Genomic DNA, 22,172 nt, shown 5'->3' with positions numbered 1-22,172 from the left:
CTTAAGGACTCAGCTTTCCACCTCCGCCACGGGACGTCTCCGTCTGTGAAATAATAAGTGGTGTTTTAACAGGCAATCAGCAAGCTCCCAAGTGACAAAGCGGACGAAATATAGAGTGAAATGGGCCATATGCTCACGAAAGCAAAGCTAACAGCACCCAGTATGACCATGGATGGGCAAATGGTCTACACGCACTACGCAATGCTGGCACCACTTTAGTCCTTTCTGCTGACAAAGGGAACGCAGCCGTAATTATGGAACACACGGAATACGACACAAAGAGCTGTGAGCTACTGGATGAACCACGCTACCCTATATCGAGAATAATGAGAAAATCATCTGAGCTTCTCAAACGCTTTTCGATGGAGGACAGTGTGGTTAAGGAACTTCTCCCTCAGAAACCTAGACCACGGACTGCTTATGTTTCTCCGAAGCTCCACAAGAATGGGACGCCACTCTACCTCATCGTATTCACCATTGCTTCACCAACCTACAATAAGACGAACTGCTAAGGCAATCTCCTCGCTACACATGTAGGACACTGTAAACATCATATTAAAAATCCAGCCGATTTCTTCAACAGAATATGCCTATCAGAGACTCATTAGACCTAGTTTCGCAGTTCTTTGTACTTGACGTGGTCCATCTAATTAGACACACTCATACATCTTCTTATTTTCTGTATAGTCGCCAGAACTACGAACGGACGGACGGCGTTGCGATGTGAAACCTTTAGTAGCAGATGTTGCAAACCTCTTCTTGGAGAATTCTGAAGACATTGCATTAGAGACGGTCTTGTTGTTTCTTTCGATATGTTGACGACACGTTCGTCATTAGGCCCCCAAAGAAGTGAGAAACTTGACAAGTTGTTGGAACATCTCAGCATTGCTGGGGGAAGAGGAGGAGGAGAGGAAGAAGGTGGAGGAGAAGATCAACGTTTAACATCCCGTCGACAACGAAATCATTAGAGACCGAGCAAAATCTCGGATTATAGAAAGATGAAGAAGGAAATCGGCAGGCCCTTTCAAACGCACCATTTGCCTTAAGCGATTTGGGGAAATCATGAAAAACCTAAATCAGGGTAGCCGAACGCGGGTTTGAACCGTCGTCTTCCCGAAAGCGAGTCCAGTGGGCTAACCACTGCACCATCTCGCTCGGTCCATCGAAATAGCATTAATAACAACATAAAGTTCACCATGTAGGTAGAAAAAAGGCAATGCATTGCCCTTTCACGACGTTCTCGTCCGCCGCAAACGAAATGGATGTCTAAGCTACAGCATCCATAGAAAACCTATTCACACCAATGTGTACTTCCACGCCATCAGTCATCATCTTAAGGCGAAAAAGCGCAATGATGTCAGACGCTGGTGACCTGCCTCACGAGCTGAGCCACCTACGCATTGTCTTCAAGAAGAAACGCTAAACGTCCATCAAATAAATAAAGTGATTTCAAGTAAGATTCACAATAAGACTGCAGACGAGGAGCAGGAAAAAAAACTTGCTTTCTTGCCATTTTCTGGTTCCGTGTCGAGTAAGATAAGGCGCTTGCTGAAAAAAACACAAGCTCAAATCGATCATGGCCTCCGAAAAAACTCGAACAATTACTGAGCCAGTTAAGGACGCAGCAGGACTCAGAACTCCTGGGCTCTACAAGATACCTTGCGAGTGTGGCCATTCTGAAGTGGGACAAACAGTATGCATTGTACATCAGTGCCGGAAGAAGCTTACACCACCCCGCGAAATCTGCTTGAGCTGAGCTTCCTTTGGGAAGGACTTGATCAATTTTGGCGAAACTTGTGTCGTGGCTCTCACTAATGGCATCTGGGATAGAGTAATCAGTGAAGCTATTGAAATAAAATTGAATGATAACACCCTCAGTAGAAACAGTTACCAGTAGCTCAGCGCAGCGAGGGTTCTTGTGATCTTGAGATCAACCGGGCACATTGAATTCCGAGTCGACGTGTGTCCATTTATGGCATTGCCGCGTTTCCCAGTGACGTCACAAACGGCAGATAAGGTGAGTAAGGGAGTACCAGCAGGCCACTGGCACTCATGTCACCGAGCAATGGCTAAGGAGTGCTTGGCAGAAAGCTTACACAATTTCAGTCACTTGACGCAGCTGGAAACGCGAGAACATTTTATCTGCTCTATTTAGTTCTTCCATTCAGTGAAGAGCGCTGGCATTAGAGGCAAATGCTACAGTGTAATCTGCAGAAGGAATTTCAGCCACTGAGTAATACCAGAAGATTCCTGAAGAATATTCCTGTAGTAGGATCGAAATATCGGTTTTGGAGAAGTTTGGAGAGAAATATGACGCTAATCAGTTAGCTTTGACCATCAAAAGTAGGTGCTTCAGGTATTTTCTATTATCGCTCATTCCACGTGTTCTCAAAATGCTTCAAATGGCTCTGATCACAATGGGACTTAACATCGGAGGTCATCAGTCCCCTAGAACGTAGAACTACTTAAACCTAACTAACCAAATGACATCACACACATCCATATCCGAGGCAGGATTCGAACCTGCGACTGAAGCGGTCGCGCGGTTCCCGACTGAAGCGCCTAGAACCGCTCGGCCATTCCGGCCGGCCCACGTGTTCTCACTTCAGATACACGAATATTTTTCTAGAGTTGTTGAGAATAATTTTGTTGGTACGAAATTTCTTCGTGTAATTCCTCTTCCAGTTCCGAATGACTTCGTTAGGTGTAATGGCATCCGTAGTGTTAACGCATGTATTATTTAGTGCACTAACAAATTGTAAGAAAATACTTGTTTTCAATACGTTAGAATGGAATATTTAAACATAACCATTCTCTTAAAAAATGTTTCTTCCTGTAGCTGTTGTTCAAACTATCATTAACACACGAGTAATAAAGTGCCAAAACTTTTTTTTAAATACTGAGAACTTCCACTAACAACACTAATTTTCTACCGTCTTCCCATTTCACACAGCAGACATCAGTCCATTTTCTAGCAGCTGAGTTCGTCATTCATTTCGTCCACAGTGTCTCGTCTGAAATGCATCTCGATCGAAAAAAATAGGCCTTAGAATTTTCGAGGAAGAGGATTGCCACCGATTGCTACGGCACGTCTTGAGATAGCATACGTAGATTATAACATTAAGGGGTCTCAAAACCTTAAACGCAACTGACCTCCAGGCTCCACCTCTACTTTTACCTCAGTCCCCTGTCGCACAACGGATGCAACCAGCATTTCGCATACAGCATATGCAACTACTCCTAGCCCGACCAGGTTCCCAACGTGGAATAAACCAAACTAAGCCAGTATAAGGCTGTTTCTGCTGCAACACCCACACCCCATCGACAATATATTTTCATTAAAGTTTCTGAAACACTACTTATTCGAGGGTTGGAACTTAAATAGTGGCAACTATTTATTCACAACCGATACAAAAGAGTTACATGTTTGAACCTGTTACTGTCCTTCAAAGTAGTTACTACCGTTGTGTAGAACCCGTTGCCAGCGATGTAGTATACCGTTAGCAGAGCCTGTTCTATTGATGGTGCGAATGGAGCGGTCTACTGCCTGTCGAATCTCTGGAACAGTTCTGAAGCGAATGCCACGAAGTGGTTCCTTCATCTTCGGAATCAAATCAAAGTCACAAGGACTTAACTCCGAGGTCTATGGTGGATGGTACAGTACTTCCCAGTTCCATCGACCGAACAGAGCAGCCACAGCTTGCGCTGTATGCGCCCGCGCATTGTCGTGTAAACTGATGGGTGGGTTGCGCAGAAAGTGTCGCCGCTTCTTTCGCAAAGCTGGCCGTAGGTGATGCTCCAAAAATGAACGGTTATACCGTTCATTGACGGTATAGCGTGGAGGTCCGCAATGCGTTAGGATAACACCACCACAGTCCCACACGAGAATCATCATAATTTTAGATCGCTCCATTCGCAACGTGAACAGAACAGGCTCTGCTAACGGTATACTACGCCTTCCACATCGCTGGCAATGGGTCCCATACAACGCTGGTGACTACTTTGAAGGACAGTAACAGGTGCAAACTTGTAACTCTTTTGTATCGGTTGTGAATAATAGTTGCCACTATTTAAGTTCCAACCCTCGCATGTTACACTGTTTGCACTCAACGGATAGGCCGACAACTGTTGCTGAAGAGGGAAAACGAACGCCAATGGAACAATGTAATTAATACGCAACTTCTGACCAATACTGTGCACCACCATACTCAAACCTGCCGACTTACTTACGACTATCAGTGAAGTCTTGCGCGTCCGCCGTTCACAAGTGCCAAGGAGAAGCGTCCCTTTTCGAGTGGTATCGTCCGAAGACTGGCTCGCGCAACATATGTTTGTGCCAGACATTCAGGAGCCCATACCTCACTCCAACCTACTTTAACGTTTAATTTCATTTTAAAGTGGCTGAAAAAGAAATTAATTTTTCCGTTTCACTTGTTGGGAGAACTACTCCATTTATCTATACGATATGTCTTGAATTTAAGAACTATTAATTTTTTTTTACTAACCGAAAAAATCTAGGTTGCAGATGTCAGATGACTCAAAAAGTCCAAACGCGTAAATAAAGCTTCTGCTGTCATTTTCAACCTGTAGTCCTCACTGAAAAAATATATCACTAAGGTTGTTGTGCCATACCTGTGCAGACGAAGGTGTAGATTTTATTAAAGAGTACATACGCAATTTGTATACAGGGTTTTGATTAGCTGGCTCAGTTTCTGACACGCAAGGCTAGCTAGACCTTTGACTCTCTCTCTAGGGAGTCAACAGTGATGCCCAGAGACCCCACCAGCAAAATCGCATTCCACCTGTCCACTGACAAAGGGCTATTATGTCTCTCCTACAGCCAGTCTGACTGGTCCACTTTCCACTCTGTCATCAGCACCTATATCATTTTTGAGCGCAACCACAGTATCTGAGATGAAGTTTGCTGTCTTCTTATATATGTGCTCCATTCCATTGTAGTCTGGAACTGCATGTACTATAATTATATGAAACAACAGAAAAGATTTCAATCTAGATTTATTCGCTTCAAAGTGCCTTAATGTGGTACAGACTCATAGATTTGAATTTTCGTTGGAACCCATTGGATGAACAGATGTGGAAAAGTGTGTCTGCAGGCTGCATCATGTCAAAGTTCATTTGCGTTTTCCCAGTAGTCCACCGAGTGCAGAGCCACTTGGCTTCGAACTCCCAGTGCTGCCAGACAGGAGACCTCCAACGGTTCCAGTGGCGCCGGACACTACGTCACTAACGATGTTGGACGAGCCCGAGCTTCCGGTGAGACCCGACGTCAGACCACCTGTAACATCGGACACGACCCCGGTCGCGTTGCTGGTTACTCCAGACACGACGCCAGTACCGTTGTCAGTTACTCCAGACACGACATCTGCCACCGACGAACCGTTCGCCAGGTTATTCAGGACGTCCTGTACAGTGTCAGTCACGTTGGAGTTGCCGGTGACGCCGGAGAGGATGCCGCCCACGTTGCCAGTCACTGAGCCCAGTGCGTCGCCCAGCACGCCGTCCAGGTTGCCCAGAATGCCCAGCAGGGCGTCGGCCAGGCACTGGGCCACCTCCCCAGAGAGGCCGCCCAGCACGCTGCCCGCGCCCTGGCCCAGCGCGGCTGAGCTGCTCGAGCCCTGCATCAGCGCTGCGGCGATCGCGTCCACCATGGCGTCCACCACCTGGTCGGCCACCTGCTCCGCGGCCTGCGCCCCCACCTTGCCCAGGTCTGCCAGGCACTTCATCAACGTCGACTCGAGCGAGTTGGCCTGCAGCAGCTGCTCGGCGAGCTGCTCGAAGACGTCGATCCCAACCTCTGCCACGTCTTCCGCGGCACCGATGATGTCGTGTCCGAGGACGTCCCCGGCGGTCAGGGCGCCGCCCACCACTGTGTTCACCACATCGGTGAAGGGGAAGAAGAGGGTCCGCTTAGGCTTGTCGCTGACAGATCGCGAGTCCACACCCTGCAGAGAGGTGTGCAAATGTCGGAATGAAAGGAGAGCACAGTCAGACTGGAAGAAATAAATATATGTTACAGTCACAAGGGTCGGAACGGTAATAGTGACGAATAATTATTTACAGTTTATACCAAATATATGTTTCAAAGTTTTAGTGTCCTTCAAGGTAGTCAGCAGCATTGTCTATAACCAACTGCCAGCAATGTGGAATCCTAGGATACCCTTAGCAGCGCCAGTGTGTTGTACGTCTAGTGGAGCGGTGTATTGCCTGACGAATCTCAGTAACGGTTCTAAAGCGAATGGCATGAAGTGCTGTCTTCAGTTTAGGATTCGAGTTACTAGGGCTGAAGTCTGGGGAATGTGGTGGGTGGGACAGCTTTTCCCAATCCCAAAGATGAAAAAAAAAAAAAAATCAGTCACAATTTGCATGTACTGGGTGATCAAAAAGTCAGTATAAATTTGAAAACTGAATAAATCACGGAATAATATAGATAGAGATGTACAAATTGACACGCATGCTTGGAATGACATGGGGTTTCATTAGAACCAAAAAAATTCCAAAGTTCAAAAAATGTCCGACAGATGGAGCTTCATCTGGCCAGAATAACAATAATTAGCATGACAAAATAAGACAAAGCAAAGATGATGTTCTTTACAGGAAATGCTCAATATGTCCACCATCATTCCTCAACAATAGCTGCAGTCGAGGAATAATGTTGTGAACAGCACTGTAAAGCAAGTCCGGACATATGGTGAGACATTGGCGTCGGATATTGTATTTCAGCATCCATAGAGATGTCGGTCGATCACGATACACTTGTGACTTCAGGTAACCCCAAAGACAATAAACGCACGGACTGAGGTCTGGGGACCTGGGACGCCAAGCATGACGAAAGTGGCGGCTGAGCACACGATCATCACCAAACGACGCGCGCAAGAGATCTTTCACGCGTCTATCAACATGTGGTGGAGCGCCATCCCGCATAAACATCGTACGTTCCAGCAGGTGTTTATCAGCCAGGCTGGGGATGATGCGATTCTGTAACATATCGGCGCAACTCTGACCCGCCACGGTAGCAATTACAAAACCAGAATCACGCATTTCCTCGAAGAAAAAACGCCCGATAACGGTTTGTTGTTGTTGTTGTGGTCTTCAGTCCTGAGACTGGTTTGATGCAGCTCTCCATGCTACTCTATCCTGTGCAAGCTTCTTCATCTCCCAGTACCTACTGCAACCTACATCCTTCTGAATCTGCTTAGTGTATTGATCTCTTGGTCTCTCTCTACGATTTTTACCCTCCACGCTGCCCTCCAATGCTAAATTTGTGATCCCTTGATGCCTCAAAACATGTCCTACCAACCGATCCCTTCTTCTAGTCAAGTTGTGCCACAAACTTCTCTTCTCCCCAATCCTATTCAATATCTCCTCATTAGTTACGTGATCTACCCACCTTATCTTCAGCATTCTTCTGTAGCACCGCATTTCGAAAGCTTCTATTCTCTTCTTGTCCAAACTGGTTATCGTCCATGTTTCACTTCCATACATGGCTACACTCCATACAAATACTTTCAGAAACGACTTCCTGACACTTAAATCTATACTCGATGTTAACAAATTTCTCTTCTTCAGAAACGATTTCCTTGCCATTGCCAGTCTACATTTTATATCCTCTCTACTTCGACCATCATCAGTTATTATACTCCCTCAATAGCAAAACTCCTTTACTACTTTAAGTGTCTCATTTCCTAATCTAATCCCCTCAGCATCACCCGATTTAATTTGACTACATTCCATTATCGTCGTTTTGCTTTTGTTGATGTTCATCTTATATCCTCCTTTCAAGACACTGTACATTCCGTTCAACTACTCTTCCAAGTCCTTTGCTGTCTCTGACAGAATTACAATGTCATCGGCGAATCTCAAAGTTTTTATTTCTTCTCCATGGATTTTAATACCTACTCCGAATTTTTCTTTTGTTTCCTTTACTGCTTGCTCAATATACAGATTGAATAACATCGGGGAGAGGCTACAACCCTGTCTCACTCCTTTCCCAACCACTGCTTCCCTTTCATGCCCCTCGACTCTTATAACTGCCACCTGGTTTCTGTGCAAATTGTAAATAGCCTTTCGCTCCCTGTATTTTACCCCTGCCACCTTTAGAATGTGAAAGAGAGTATTCCAGTCAACATTGTCAAAAGCTTTCTCTAAGTCTACAAATGCTAGAAACGTAGGTTTGCCTTTTCTTAATCTTTCTTCTAAGATAAGTCGTAAGGTTAGTATTGCCTCACGTGTTCCAACATTTCTACAGAATCCAAACTGATCTTCCCCGAGGTCCGCTTCTACCAGTTTTTCCATTCGTCTGTAAAGAATTCGCGTTAGTATTTTGCAGCTGTGACTTATTAAACTGATAGTTCGGTAATTTTCACATCTGTCAACACCTGCTTTCTTTGGGATTGGAATTATTATATTCTTCTTGAAGTCTGTGGGTATTTCGCCTGTCTCATACATCCTGCTCACCAGATGGTAGAGTTTTGTCATGACTGGCTCTCCCAAGGCCATCAGTAGTTCTAATGGAATGTTGTCTACTCCCGGGGCCTTGTTTCGACTTAGGTCTTTCAGTGCTCTGTCAAACTCTTCATGCAATATCGTATCTCCCATTTCATCTTCATCTACATCCTCTTCCATTTCCATAATATTGTCCTCAAGTACATCGCCCTTGTATAAACCCTCTATATACTCCTTCCACCTTTCTGCCTTCCCTTCTTTGCTTAGAACTGGGTTTCCATCTGAGCTCTTGATATTCATACAAGTGGTTCTCTTCTCTCCAAAGGTCTCTTTAATTTTCCTGTAGGCAGTATCTATCTTACCCCTAGTGAGACAAGCCTCTACATCCTTACATTTGTCCTCTAGCCATCCCTGCTTAGTCATTTTGCACTTCCTGTCGATCTCATTTTTGAGACGTTTGTATTCCTTTTTGCCTGCTTCATTTACTGCATTTTTATATTTTCTCCTTTCATCAATTAAATTCAATATTTCTTCTGTTACCCAAGGAGTTCTATTAGCCCTTGTCTTTTTACCTACTTGATCCTCTGCTGCCTTCACTACTTCATCCCTCAGAGCTACCCATTCTTCTTCTACTGTATTTCTTTCCCCCATTCCTGTCAATTGTTCCCTTATGCTCTCCCTGAAACTCTGTACAACCTCTGGTTCTTTCAGTTTATCCAGGTCCCATCTCCTTAAATTCCCGCCTTTTGGCAGTTTCTTCAGTTTCAATCTGCAGTTCATAATCAATAGATTGTGGTCAGAATCCACATCTGCCCCTGGAAATGTCTTACATTTTAAAACCTGGTTCCTAAATCTCTGTCTTACCATTATGTAATCTATCTGATACCTTTTAGTATCTCCAGGATTCTTCCAGGTATACAACCTTCTTTCATGATTCTTGAACCAAGTGTTAGCTATGATTAAGTTATGCTCTGTGCAAAATTCTACAAGGCGGCTTCCTTCATTTCTTCCCCCCAATCCATATTCACCTACTATGTTTCCTTCTCTCCCTTTTCCTACTGACGAATTCCAGTCACCCATGACTATTAAATTTTCGTCTCCCTTCACTACCTGAATAATTTCTTTTATCTCGTCATACATTTCATCAATTTCTTCATCTTTTGCAGAGCTAGTTGGCATATAAATTTGTACTAGTGTAGTAGGCATGGGCTTTGTGTCTATCTTGGCCACAATAATGCGTTCACTATGCTGTTTGTAGTAGCTAACCCGCACTCCTATTTTTTTATTCATTATTAAACCTACTCCTGCATTACCCCTATTTGATTTTGTATTTATAACCTGTAATCACCTGACCAAAAGTCTTGTTCCTCCTGCCACCGAACTTCACTAATTCCCACTATATCTAACTTTGATCTATCCATTTCCCTTTTTAAATTTTCTAACCTACCTGCCCGATTAAGGGATCTGACATTCCACGCTCCAATCCGTAGAATGCCAGTTTTCTTTCTCCTGATAACGACGTCCTCTTGAGTAGTCCCCGCCCGGAGATCCGAATGGGGGACTATTTTACCTCCGGAATATTTTACCCAAGAGGACGCCATCATCATTTAATCATACAGTAAAGCTGCATGTCCTCGGGAAAAATTACGGCTGTAGTTTCCCCTTGCTTTCAGCCGTTCGCAGTACCAGCACAGCAAGGCCGTTTTGGTTAATGTTACAAGGCCAGATCAGTCAATCATCCAGACTGTTGCCCCTGCAACTACTGAAAAGGCTGCTGCCCCTCTTCAGGAACAACACGTTTGTCTCGCCTCTCAACAGATACCCCTCCGTTGTGGTTGCACCTACGGTACGGCCATCTGTATCGCTGAGGCACGCAAGCCTCCCCACCAACGGCAAGGTCCATGGTTCATGGGGGGAAGCCGATAACGGTAGATGTGGTAAATCCAACCCATACCGTGACATTTTCGTCATGCAGTGGAGTTTCCACGACAGTTCTAGGATATTCGGTAGCCCAAATCCTGCAGTTGTGGGCGTTGACAGACCCTCTGAGCGTGAAACGACCTTCGTCCGTCCACAACACGTTACTCAACCAATCATCATTTTCCACCATCTTTTGAAACGCCCACACCGCAAATTCACTCCGCTTCACTAAATCGCCAGGTAACAGTTCATGATGCCGGTGGATTTTTTACGGATAGCATCGGAGGGTACGCCCCAGTGCCAACCAAACAGTAGTGTATAGAATGCCGGTGCGACGTGCGACTGCACGAGCGCTGACTTCCCCGTGCATAGACGAACCCGCTGCAGTCTCCATTTCTTCCTGAACTGTCTCAGCAGCATTACGCCTTGTGTTCGGTCGGCCACTACGGGGTCTGTCGTCTAAGCAACCCGCGGCTTCGAACTTCGAAATCATTCTCGCCACAGCTGCATTTGTCAACGGACCTTTACCCGTTCGAATCCCCTTCCTATGGCGATAGGATCGTAATGCTGAACCAGCACATTCCCCATTCTGATAATACAGCTTCACTAAAAGCGCCTTTTCAGGTAACGTCAACATGCTGCGACTGCTGGCGCATCTGATTCTCTCTCTCATTACAGCTCCTTTTATACACGATTGTCATGCGCAGTCAATGACGTTTTGCTGTCCAGCGCAATCTATCGGACATTTTGTGAACTTTTTTTTTGTTCGAATAAAACCCCATGTCATTCCAAGCATGTGTGTCAATTTGTACCTCTCTATCTACTTTATTCCGTGGTTTATTAAGTTTTCAAATTTATACGGACTTTTTGATGACCCGGTATATTCAAACATTGTCCTGCAAAATTATATCTAAATGATTATTCTACAGTTCACAATTTAGTGCCAGGCAGAGGGTTCATGGAACCATTGATGGGTTCTGCAGAAAATGTCGCCGTTTCTTTCTCTAAGCTGTTCATTTTTGGAACGCAGCCTGCAACCAGAGGAACGAAAGAGAAATTCGCTTCAGAAGTGTTGCAGTGATTGATCGGGCAATACACTGCTCCACTAGGGTATTTTGCAGCTTTCACATCACGAGCAATGGGCTAGACACGACGCTGGCAAATACTTTGAAGGACAGTAAAACTTTGAAACATGTATCTGTTTTGTCTAAGTTGTAAATAAATAGTTGTCATTATTCAACTTTCAAACCTTGTACCTTTTGAATATTCTAACTCTTCTTAATTTCTGTGCTTGCAAAGAAAAATTAGACGAAATTTCCACCTTACGCAACCACAATTCGCTGGTGCTGCCCTCTAACCTACAACCGTCCCTGCGCTTTATGTGCTATATTCACCGTTTTTCTTATGATTACTCTGTTTTCTCTAACACTATCAGCTCTTTTGCGTCGGTAACGTCACATATTCATTATGGTGAACGAGAACACAACTGGCACAATTTCTGTGGTAGTCGAGAGATATCTCTGAATGTTTCGGTAGGGGCCTGTGACTTCCGGTGGCTGATTACATGATATTAATGTAATTATGATTTATTCCTCTTTGTTACCAGAACTGTCTTTGTTTCCTGAAAAAGCATGTAACACAATGACCAACACCTAGTAATATCAAAGGATCCGGCTATTCGCGGACGCCATTTACAGATACAAAACTGTTTTTTTGTTGTTTCCGTCGCCGTGGGAACAGCAGGGCACAGCGTCTCCTTGTGCCGCTTTTGCACTGCATTCAGTGGGGCCAAGCGCGCGATGCATATTGGCCAATTCTTCAGCAGTAAACCTATCCTAGTACTGAATACAAGGTTCATGACCAAGAGTAAGGTAGGACGTACTGTTGTCAACAGTATGTAACGTGAGGGAATAGAACAAGTTTATTACCAAACAACCCACACAGCGCACACGCTCCACATTTGCGCTGGTGTGCAGTGATTTTCAATGCATTAGCAATACGAGGGGCAAGAAATAAAGCGAAATATAATTACTCTATATCGAGTCATCCGAGACCGCATGTCCCTCAAACTAAAATATACGAAAACTGTCCCTGAACAATTTCCGAAAGTTTTTCGGTTGATGTTCTGGTTCACCCAGTGTATTATACAGTTTTTCACAGAATAATGTGTTGTTTCGTCAACTTGGTTCAAATGGTTCAAATGGCTCTGAGCACTATGGGACTTAACTTCTGAGGTCAGCAGTCCCCTAGAACTTAGAACTACTTAAACCTAACTAACCTAAGGACATCACACACATCCATGCCCGAGGCAGGATTCGAACCTGCGACCGTAGCGGTCTCGCGGTTCCAGACCGTAGCGCGTATAACCACTCGGCCACTGCGGCCGACGTCAACTTGGTACTATATGTACTACAATAGGGTTTTTTGCTCGCTATCACTGTTTTAACTTTTTAAAAGTAAAATACTTAGCATGCATATGCAACAGTTAAATGAAAGTAAGATAACCGCTAGCTTTCCATACTGAAGAGCAGTAAAAACACTGAAAATAAATATAATAGCATAAAAAGTGGAGAAAAAGATATAGGTATAGGAGAAGAATCATTCAGACATGGTGTGCACTTGATGACAGTTACCACTGGTAGTAAATTATGTACAATGTAATGCGTCATAAAATGGGTATAAGAAGAAACTAACATGTCATAATGTCGTGTTGATTACACGATATATCATAATTAATAGCTGAAATTGACACAGGTGAAAGTTTAGAATAATAGCAGCAAATTCGTTCCGGTAAAAAATAGGTCTGCAAACGACTTGTTTGCAAAATGTTTTTGAGTGTGTGGTTACGAGCCGTCACTGACTTCAGTACAAAATATTATCCTAGTTAGGAAAAATGTATTTGAAATGTTAACCTTTCACTTAGGTCTCCACCTAATTTGTCGTGAATTTAAGCCACGGCCTACCTTACCAAGAAATGCAACACCACCGTAGCACGTAACATACACAGTGTACACTCGTACCTGTTAACAGAGGTGATCCACGTGTTGTCGACACGTTCGGGTCCAGTACTACACTCGCCTGCGGAGAGAGGTACGGATTCTTTCATATAACCCCGGATTTGTCGCGTAAATCTTGACAAGGTTGTACAACTGGCTGCTCCAGTTCTCCAATCGTATCGTCAGAAGCGCTGACACTTCGCATCTGAGATGAAGCACCGCGCGGTTTGAGGCCACATGCCACGCGGAATTAGCAGAGCGGTCTGGGGCGCTGCAGTCATGGATTGTGCGGCTGATCCCGGCATGGTTCGAGTCCGCTCTCGGGCATGGGTGTGTGTGTTGTGCTTAGCGTAAGTTAGTTTAAGTAGTGTGTAAGTCTAGGGATCGATCATCTCAGCAGTTTGATCCCTTAGGAATTGATACACATTTGAACATTTGGGATAAAGCCAGACACAATAACCCAGAGGACTGAAGTCTGGTGATCTCGGATATCCATCTTGAACAACATCGGCGGTAGATGTCGTGTTACATCAGCAACAAAATCTGCCTGGAACCATCATGCCACCCTCCTCTACGATGGGTCATGACTAAAATTTGACAATAAGTTAAGAATTTAATCGAAAAGTTTACATATCAAATAAATCTATACCAACTCAGTATTTCATACTGAAGTCAGTCACGCTTCGTACCCACCAATATGAAATTATCTCGCATACGTCTCATTCGTGAACTCATATGTACTGAAAGCTTTCTGCTTCTGTTATCGGTACACTTTCACCAGTGTCGTTTTTAGCTGGTGCATCCTGTGTATGTTGATATTTAAAGCTGTGGTTCCACAGTGGCTGTAAATTTTTGTCAAAATTAATGCATTGGTACAACATGCCTACATGTATCTTGACGTAGCTCATTTAGTTCATTTCTCAACCCGTTTATAATACATGTAGTTCACGCTAATACAGTCGGTAAATGTTGATATTATTTCTCGACGCACAAGTTCATCAGTGCGCTAATGTTTCCATTAAAGCATAAGAGGAAGTCTGCTACAGAGATTGTGTATTGGGTGGCAGATAAAGGAGTACCTTTGATGGCGGACGCGCTGGATAGAGAATGAGATGTTCTCTGGTGTGACTAAGAATAGCATACGACTTTGAGATGATATGATAGAGACAGAACACATTTCGAAAAACGTAGCATGATTATACTTCTTAATTTCTGCAAGTGCTAGCTATGTAATTATTGTAGTGTAAAAACACCATTTTGTTCAATAATATCTGCGTTTTGGATCCAAGCCAAACTATCGGTCCTGTCCGTCGTATGTTCAGAATCTTCATTACTACTTGTAACTCTCCACCAAAATGAGTACTTATCAGTACAGAAATTTTCGTCACGCCCTCTGTTATGTTAGCTGTACTTAACAATGTCTCAAATGACGGAACAGAACTGTAACGTATGTTAATCAATTTTTAACTTTGACAAAAATTTACATGTATAGGGGGAACTGTAATTTATACATACCTGAATATGGAACCTTGCCTTGTGAAATATGCAAGTTGATGAATAAACTAATTCAAAATATTAAACGCTGACATGTATCAGTATTTTTTCGTCGTCTTCTGGCTGGCTGGATACGAACTGCCACAGCTCCCGGTCGTGAGAATCTACGGAAACTGTTCGAAGAACTGTGAACACACGAGATGGTGTTGAATGTCTAAGAATGTCGGAGATTTCCTGCTCAGTAAAGTAGGGCAGGTGGTAATCTGTGGCAGATCAGAAGACAAAGTAGCTGCAGGCACAAGTGTTTCGGGGCACATCATATACGTTGAAGAATATGGGGCTACGCAGCACACGATCCTTACATGCACCCATTTGACGAAAAGACATCGCTAATTACGATAGCATTAGGCACAGGATCATTGAAACTGGCCCGTGGAATATTGGAATAGTGTCGTCTGACTGGATGAATTACGTTTCTATTACACTAGATCAAGGGTCGTGTCCGGATACGCCGTCACCCAGGCAAATGACTGATCTGAATATGCACAGCCCCACGGGCGCAGGCCAGTTGGTGAAGTATTATGATATAGAGGACATTCACTTGGACTTCAGTTGGGCCTGTGGTAGTAATCGAAGGCAGGACGTCCGCTGTGGCCTACATGTAAATTATGACGTACTATCTGCAGGAGAGAGAGAGAGAGAGAGAGAGAGAGAGAGAGAGAGAGAGAGAGAGAGAGAGAATGCTCTTTCAGCTTTTGATGATAACGTAAAGGGGTAATGGAAAATATGTTACGTAAAAGAAGCTGTGCCAACAGATATATGTACAACGTAAAAGTAGATTTAAAATTCATCGGGGACTCACCGACGACAAGGCGCAGAATAACAGGAGAGCCGCTGCGGTGTTCATGGCGGAGGCTTCAGGCGTTCTGTGGGGACTGGAGGTGGCTACCAAGAGGTGGTCGGCGGTCTTATAAGCCACAGAGTGCCCCGCGCGTTGACACAGGTGCAGAAAATCTGTAAAAATAGGCACAATCAGTACACAGCGAGTGCGTCAGGCCGCTGTCGCAATGACTTATTTAAGAGCACATGTCCAGTGACGTAACTGGCGTCACCTCATCCGGCCAAGTGTATTTCGGGGTGGCGGAAATGCGGACTCAGTGACAATTGTCTGCTGCATACTTTCCGCACTTGTGTCACTCTACAACAGCTGTATCAACCCAGATGAACATCACATGTAAGATAAAGCATGTAGTTGCAAGGCACTGCATATTAAGCCAAGAAAATTAAAGTACATATTCACCTTCCACATTGGCTACATATTATGGCTGTGTTTATAAATACAACAAAAGTTGAAATGTTTGTATATCATGAGATATGGCGGTTTTGTTTAAAATCTGTGCCACTTTGAGAGTCTTCGGATGCCTGAACATATGTTACTCTAAGGCTACCAGAGGATATATTAGTAGTAATCAGAAAGGAACTCGAAGGCACAGATTGTGTGTTGTGTGGCAGGTTAGTGAGTAGATTCGATGGCGGACGTGCTGAATAGAGAATGAATTCAATCTGAGATGCTCCTTGGTGTGACTGAAAATAGAGAACGGCTTTGAGAAGATATCATAGAGAGAGGAAACATTTCGAAAAAGGTAGCATGAACATAGTTCTTAATTGCTGTAAGCGCTAACCGTGTAATTATTGTAGCGTAAAAATTCTATTTTGTGCAACAGTATCTATATTTTGGACCAAGGCAAAGTATCGGTCCTATCATCGGTTGTGTGTTCGGAATCTTCATTACTGTCTGTAACGCTCCATTTTTAATTCAAAGTTTGTCATAAGAAAAGAAAAAATGAATTTGTCGCTTAAATACCGTTTATCTGAAACACTCCCCATTTTGTACGAGAATGCCACAAAGAAGTTATAGCTTCATGTTAATTTGTTTCAATTTTGTGTTTTCTAAGAGCTACCAATACCACTTCAATTTAAAATAAACTTTACAGTCATTTGCTAATATGTGAATAAATTTATTCTTACAGCTTGAATGCGAGTTGTAATACTACTGCACTGCCACGCCTTGCACAATTGTGTGGAAAAATAGCTGCGTTTTTGGAAAGATAACACCACAATTCTCATTTGGCAAAGCAGTCTAAAACAAATGATAAGCTAATTAGTCGCAGAGTGATTTATTTCAGGTACATGCAGTTCAGCACTTCATATTCCTGCAGGAAAACAATACAGTGCTGAAGAGATTTATCCGTTGTAGGTGACAAACAACTGTAGTGCCTAAACAAAATTCGTGAGTTGGAACTTGGAAACTGTACTCATTTGCAGAAGTTTCATATAATTCAGTATATTCGTCTGATAAGAGGGCACTGCTTGTGTTGCGATTGTTTGATGAGGAATATATTTTGTTTACTGTTGATAGCCATATTTTGTTCAAATGGTTCAAATGGCTCTGAGCACTATGGGACTTAACAGCTATGGTCATCAGTCCCCTAGAACTTAGAACCACTTAAACCTAACTAACCTAAGGACAGCACACAACACCCAGTCATCACGAGGCAGAGAAAATCCCTGACCCCGCCGGGAATCGAACCCGGGAACCCGGGCGTGGGAAGCGAGAACGCTACCGCACGACCACGAGTTGCGGACGGCTATAATTTGTATCCAGTTTCAGTTACAGATAGTCAGAATCAGTTAAGAGGAAATGGAATCACACACAACGACAGTAATTTACGCAGGTAATGTTCGTGTTCAGAAATACGGTAAAAAAGGCTGTTCTAGATCAGAGAACATGGCGACTCCGTAATCGGAATTTATAGTATTTGTTTCCACATGGCGAGTAATATAGTAAGACAGTGTATTCTTGTAGAAACATAAAAGTTCATCTTATTGCTAGTGTGTACAAACTATATAGTAGCCTAATAGTAACAAAAACCGTAACAGAAAAGTTCATACTACTGCTAAAGTGTACAAACTATAGTGACGGGAGAAAAATCACAACACCAAGAAGAGGTTGTGCGACATAAACGAAAATTGGTAGGCATGTTTATACATATGAAAGATGATGTCAAATGGTTCAAATGGCTCTGAGCAATATGGGACTTAACATCTGATGTCATCAGTCCCCAAGAACTTAGAACTACTTAAACCTAACTAACCTGAGGACATCACACACATCCGTGCCCGAGGCAGGATTCAAACCTGCGACCGTAGCGGTCGCGCGGTTTCAGACTGTAGCGCCTAGAACCGCTCGGCCACCCCGGCCGGCAAAAGATGATGTCATTCAAATGTCGCGCCAATCACATAAGAGCGGAGATAGTAGCCTCAGTATAAGGATACAAATCAAGTTTGCTTTAAATACAAGCTGTAACGGTTGTGACAGCTACCTTTGAGTCTGGGCGTGTTTAGTTGATCTTCGTCAAGAATGCCTTTAAGGCGACAAAGACAGCATTATCATCACCTCACTGAGTTTCAACGTGTAATAGGTCTATGAGAAGCTGGATATTTCTTCTGCGATACTATAGTAACACTTGACAGGAATGTAGCCACTGTATGTGATTATTAGCAGCGGTGGTAACTAGAATGTACGGTCTCAAGAAGACCACGCTCCGGATGGTCACATGGCGCTACCGTGTTCGGCGTATGGCTCTGGCGCATCGTACTGCGTCTGCAGGAATAATTTGAGCAGCAGTTGGTACCACAGTGACACAATGAACAGTTACCAATCGATTACTTGAAGGACAGCTCCGTGCCAGGTACCATGTAGCATGCGTTCTGCTGACCCCAGTCAGCAGCCATATGCGACTAGTGATGAGTCGTTCAAATGAACGCTTCACTCCAGTGAAGTGTGAACTAACCACTCAATTTCAATGAACTGGTACTTCAAACTCTTCACAGATAGCACACTTCACACTTTTTTCTAGTTCACTCACTCTCCTCCCCTCTCCCTCTCCCACCACATCAGCGCTACGTCACTCATCCTCCCTTCACGTCAGTCCTCCCTCTACGACCTGTCGACGAATCGCTCGGTGTTTGTGGGGAACGACAAGTTTACGAGGGGTTGTGGAGGTGATGGGCAAGGGGAAGGCAGCGTCAGCTGCTTCCTGCAGTGCTGACATTATTACCCATGACTGTTCGTGCAGTTAAACTTCGCGTCTACGGGTAGCCTACCGTTGGCAGCGCTTGAAGACAAATGAATATTAAAGATACAAAAGAAGAGGCTGGCTGTGTGAGCATGAAAATAAAAGGTTTGTTAATAACACTGAAAGATGTGACAGTTTTCGTTGGAGGGTTATTATTCTCAACAAAAATAAAATCTACAGGAAAACTTCTGAATAATTACTTAACGTAGGTATATAGACTTTCTGACAGTCGTAAACATACTCATTCTATTTTGGATTAAATTTTAAAAGGAACATAAAATTGGACTGCATTTCGGTGGTAGTCCTACTTTTCAGTCCATGAATACAACAAATAAAGTTTCATTTGGCAGATAAAGACTTTTTTGGGCGCTTCATGAGAAAATGTCGAGCAAGATTAAATGTAATACCTTCTTTATATGGGACCTGGCTTCTCTATTTAGCTTTCCTTTGCCCCCTTAGACTATGCTCTATTCAACTCAGACGCTGTAAGAGCGTAAAACGTTGCGTGCACGTTACTGCATAGTTCGACCATCTGTTGGTAAAATTATGAAGTATTACGAAGCTTTATTGTACGAGCGAGGCGAAGCGAGCGTAGCCGCGGTTGAGCAGCGAACTGTGCAACTTCGCCAGGCTTCCGTGCTTCATGAATGAACTACTTCATTTGAACGCTTCACGGCAAAGCGTGAAATGAATGAAGTAGTTCACGGGAATGAACGAGTTCGACCCATCTCTATATGCGACTTCTGTGGTGTCGGACGAAAGCTCATTGGAGGGCAGGTGGACGTCTGTTGTGTTTTCTGGTGGAAGCTGATTCTATCTCGATGCCAGTGATGTGTTGATTAGAAGGAGGCCAATTAAGGGCCTGAAACCTACCCGTATGCGTGCTAGACACACTGGACTTACACCTGGTAACATGATCTACGGTGCGATTTCGTATGACAGCAGAAGCACTCGCGTGGTTGTCCCACGCACTATGACGGAAAATTTGCACGTTAGTATGGTGATTGGGCCTGTTGTTCTGCAATGAATCAATAGCATTTCAGGGGGTGAGTTCCAACAGGTAAAAGCTCGCCCACGTACGGCTCTTGTAACCCATCATGCTCTAAAGATTGTCTTCTTGTCTTGGCGGGCTCGATGATCAGATCTGTTTCCAATTGAGCACATGTGGGGCATCATCATCGGACGTTAACTCCACCGTCATCCACAACCATCTTTCACCGTCTCTGTATTGAGCGACCAAGTGCAACAGGCATGGAAGTCCATCCTACAAACTGGCATCTGGCACCTGTACAACACAGTACATGCACGTTTGCATGCTTACATTCACCATTCCGGCCGCTACACTGATTATTAATATACCAGCATTTCACATTTGCAATGGCTTATCTTTCACTTACATTAATCTGTTATGTCCCAATGTTAATAACTTAAATACGGCAAATATATTTCTGAAATTTCATACCTCTAGATCAATTATTTTTTGGTGTTGCGATTTTTTCCTTTAATGAACATAGTAATGATAATAAGCAACATTCTTAAGTAAGAGATTTTGTCACTCATAGTTTCAAGTAGCAGCAGACTAGCTTCATCTGTCAGCGGTCCTGCTTACGATACTATCTTATCGGTAGTTTCTGATTCAGCAGTTCGATGAAAAGTCATGCTCTGCAAATGCATTTACAACGAAAGACTATTTACACGCCTTAATTTGTTAATTTATTTTTCATGTGATACTAATAACAGAAGAGTTTCCGCACCGCACAGCGTCGTAATTGAGAAAGAAATATTATGTAACAGCCTAGTATAAAAGGTTTTAGCTTACTTGATGTTTTAGAGAATGTATTGTCTTTTAAGCGTTGTTTGGTTCCGCTGAACGTTACTGTTGGCCTATAGTAATATGTAGTTAGGTAGTGATTCGTGGTCGATGTTACACTGAATATTCGTTTCTGTGTTGGTGGCAGTCTATACAATACATTTGCATTTTCTCTAGCATGTTTATGTTTTGGGAGATGAGCATTGCTAGCATTTTCCTGTACTATTGTTGATTCTTAGGTCTGTTGTGGAGTTGCTTGTTGTTTCAGCAATTATTTGTGTACAGTAATTATTGAGTGCTTGTGTTGGGATATTTGTGAGTGTCACTCATTGTGGAGTCTATCGCAAGTAAAATAACAAGAACCACTAAACCCAAATCAGGTGAGAGAGGGCTAGGGGAAGCTGCTGCCAATGAGTTATTAAATGTAGAAACGATGACTGAACAAAGACCTTCTCAGATTAGTGGTTCAAGTGAAGTAGGAGTGCCTATGGTAGAAAAATATGATCAGTCACCTTTTAATACTTAGAGATGAACATGAGAATACAATACAGATTCCATACTGGAATTCTGTAGGACGTGAAGTGTCACAACATTCCAGTTCAGTGTCTGAGGGTTCAGTGCAAACTGACACACCTTCTCCATTTTTCAGTAGTAATGCAGACGTTGGCACGAAGGACCCACTGTAACTTATGTAGACTGATGTAACCTCTTCCTCTTCAGTTAGTAATCATCCACATGGGAATATGGATATTATATTAACTAATCTGACTGAGTTGGGTAAAGAAATGAAGGAAAGCGATAAACAACATATTGAAGAAATGAAAGAATGTAATAAAGAGCTCACGGAGGTAAAAAAAGTAGTAAAACGTAGGAAGAAAATATCAAAATACAGGAAGAGAATATTGTTAAAAGCTTAGAAGAGAATAACACTAGGTGTCTATAAGTGAACAACGAAAACTTCACGGATTATATTTTGGCAACTTTGATGAAATGTCAGTGCAGATTAGCAGAAAAATGTGCGAAGAACTCAAATCCGAGATGAGCAGAGTACAGTCCAGATTTGAACATATATATTGCTCGAAAAAAAATTAGACCGTCTCGAAAGAAGACGTCGACTTTTATCCGATGACGGCGTATACCACATGGGAGATAAGGGATGTGCGTTTAATAAGGAATGCTCACAGCCAGAAGGTTCAGTGTGGAGCAAGCGTGTGAAGCAAGAAGGCAACCATGCACGGAATGCTCTCGTGCTCCCTGCAGCCAACTGAACGAGTTTGAAGGGAGTGAAATTGTGGTCTTCCGTTTGGCAGCATGGTCCTTTCGGTGAACTGAAAAGCAGGTTGGACATGC

At 43.4% G+C, this 22,172-nt stretch overlaps 1 protein-coding gene across 2 annotated transcripts; it reads right to left on the bottom strand.

The window, feature by feature from the left end:
* Nucleotides 1-4,999: 4,999 nt before the first annotated feature.
* LOC124795707 (mucin-19-like) lies at nt 5,000-15,895 on the bottom strand. 2 transcript variants are annotated; one of them, XM_047259820.1, is made up of 2 exons: nt 15,736-15,895; nt 5,000-6,011 (listed from the first exon to the last, which is right to left on the bottom strand). In XM_047259820.1, exons 1-2 carry the CDS (start codon nt 15,778-15,780, stop codon nt 5,133-5,135), a joined length of 924 nt encoding a protein of 307 aa, XP_047115776.1. In that variant the 5' UTR covers nt 15,781-15,895; the 3' UTR covers nt 5,000-5,132. The 2 variants fall into 2 exon arrangements, with proteins under 2 accessions (XP_047115776.1, XP_047115842.1); XM_047259886.1 differs by having other exon boundaries at nt 5,000-5,963; nt 15,736-15,892.
* Nucleotides 15,896-22,172: the final 6,277 nt, after the last annotated feature.

Source organism: Schistocerca piceifrons, chromosome 1 (genome assembly GCF_021461385.2).
Source record: "Schistocerca piceifrons isolate TAMUIC-IGC-003096 chromosome 1, iqSchPice1.1, whole genome shotgun sequence".
Lineage (NCBI taxonomy): Eukaryota > Metazoa > Arthropoda > Insecta > Orthoptera > Acrididae > Schistocerca > Schistocerca piceifrons.
Note: the sequence above shows the minus strand (reverse complement) of the source record. Positions and strands in the feature narration are given on the sequence as shown.

Coding starts and splice junctions, on each gene's coding strand:
- LOC124795707 (XM_047259820.1), bottom strand. CDS start 15,780: ATGAACACCGCAGCGGCTCTCCTGTTATTCTGCGCCTTGTCGTCG. Junction 6,012..15,735: donor TATTCTGCGCCTTGTCGTCG/GTGAGTCCCCGA, acceptor TATTTCTTCCAG/TCTGACTGTGCTCTCCTTTC.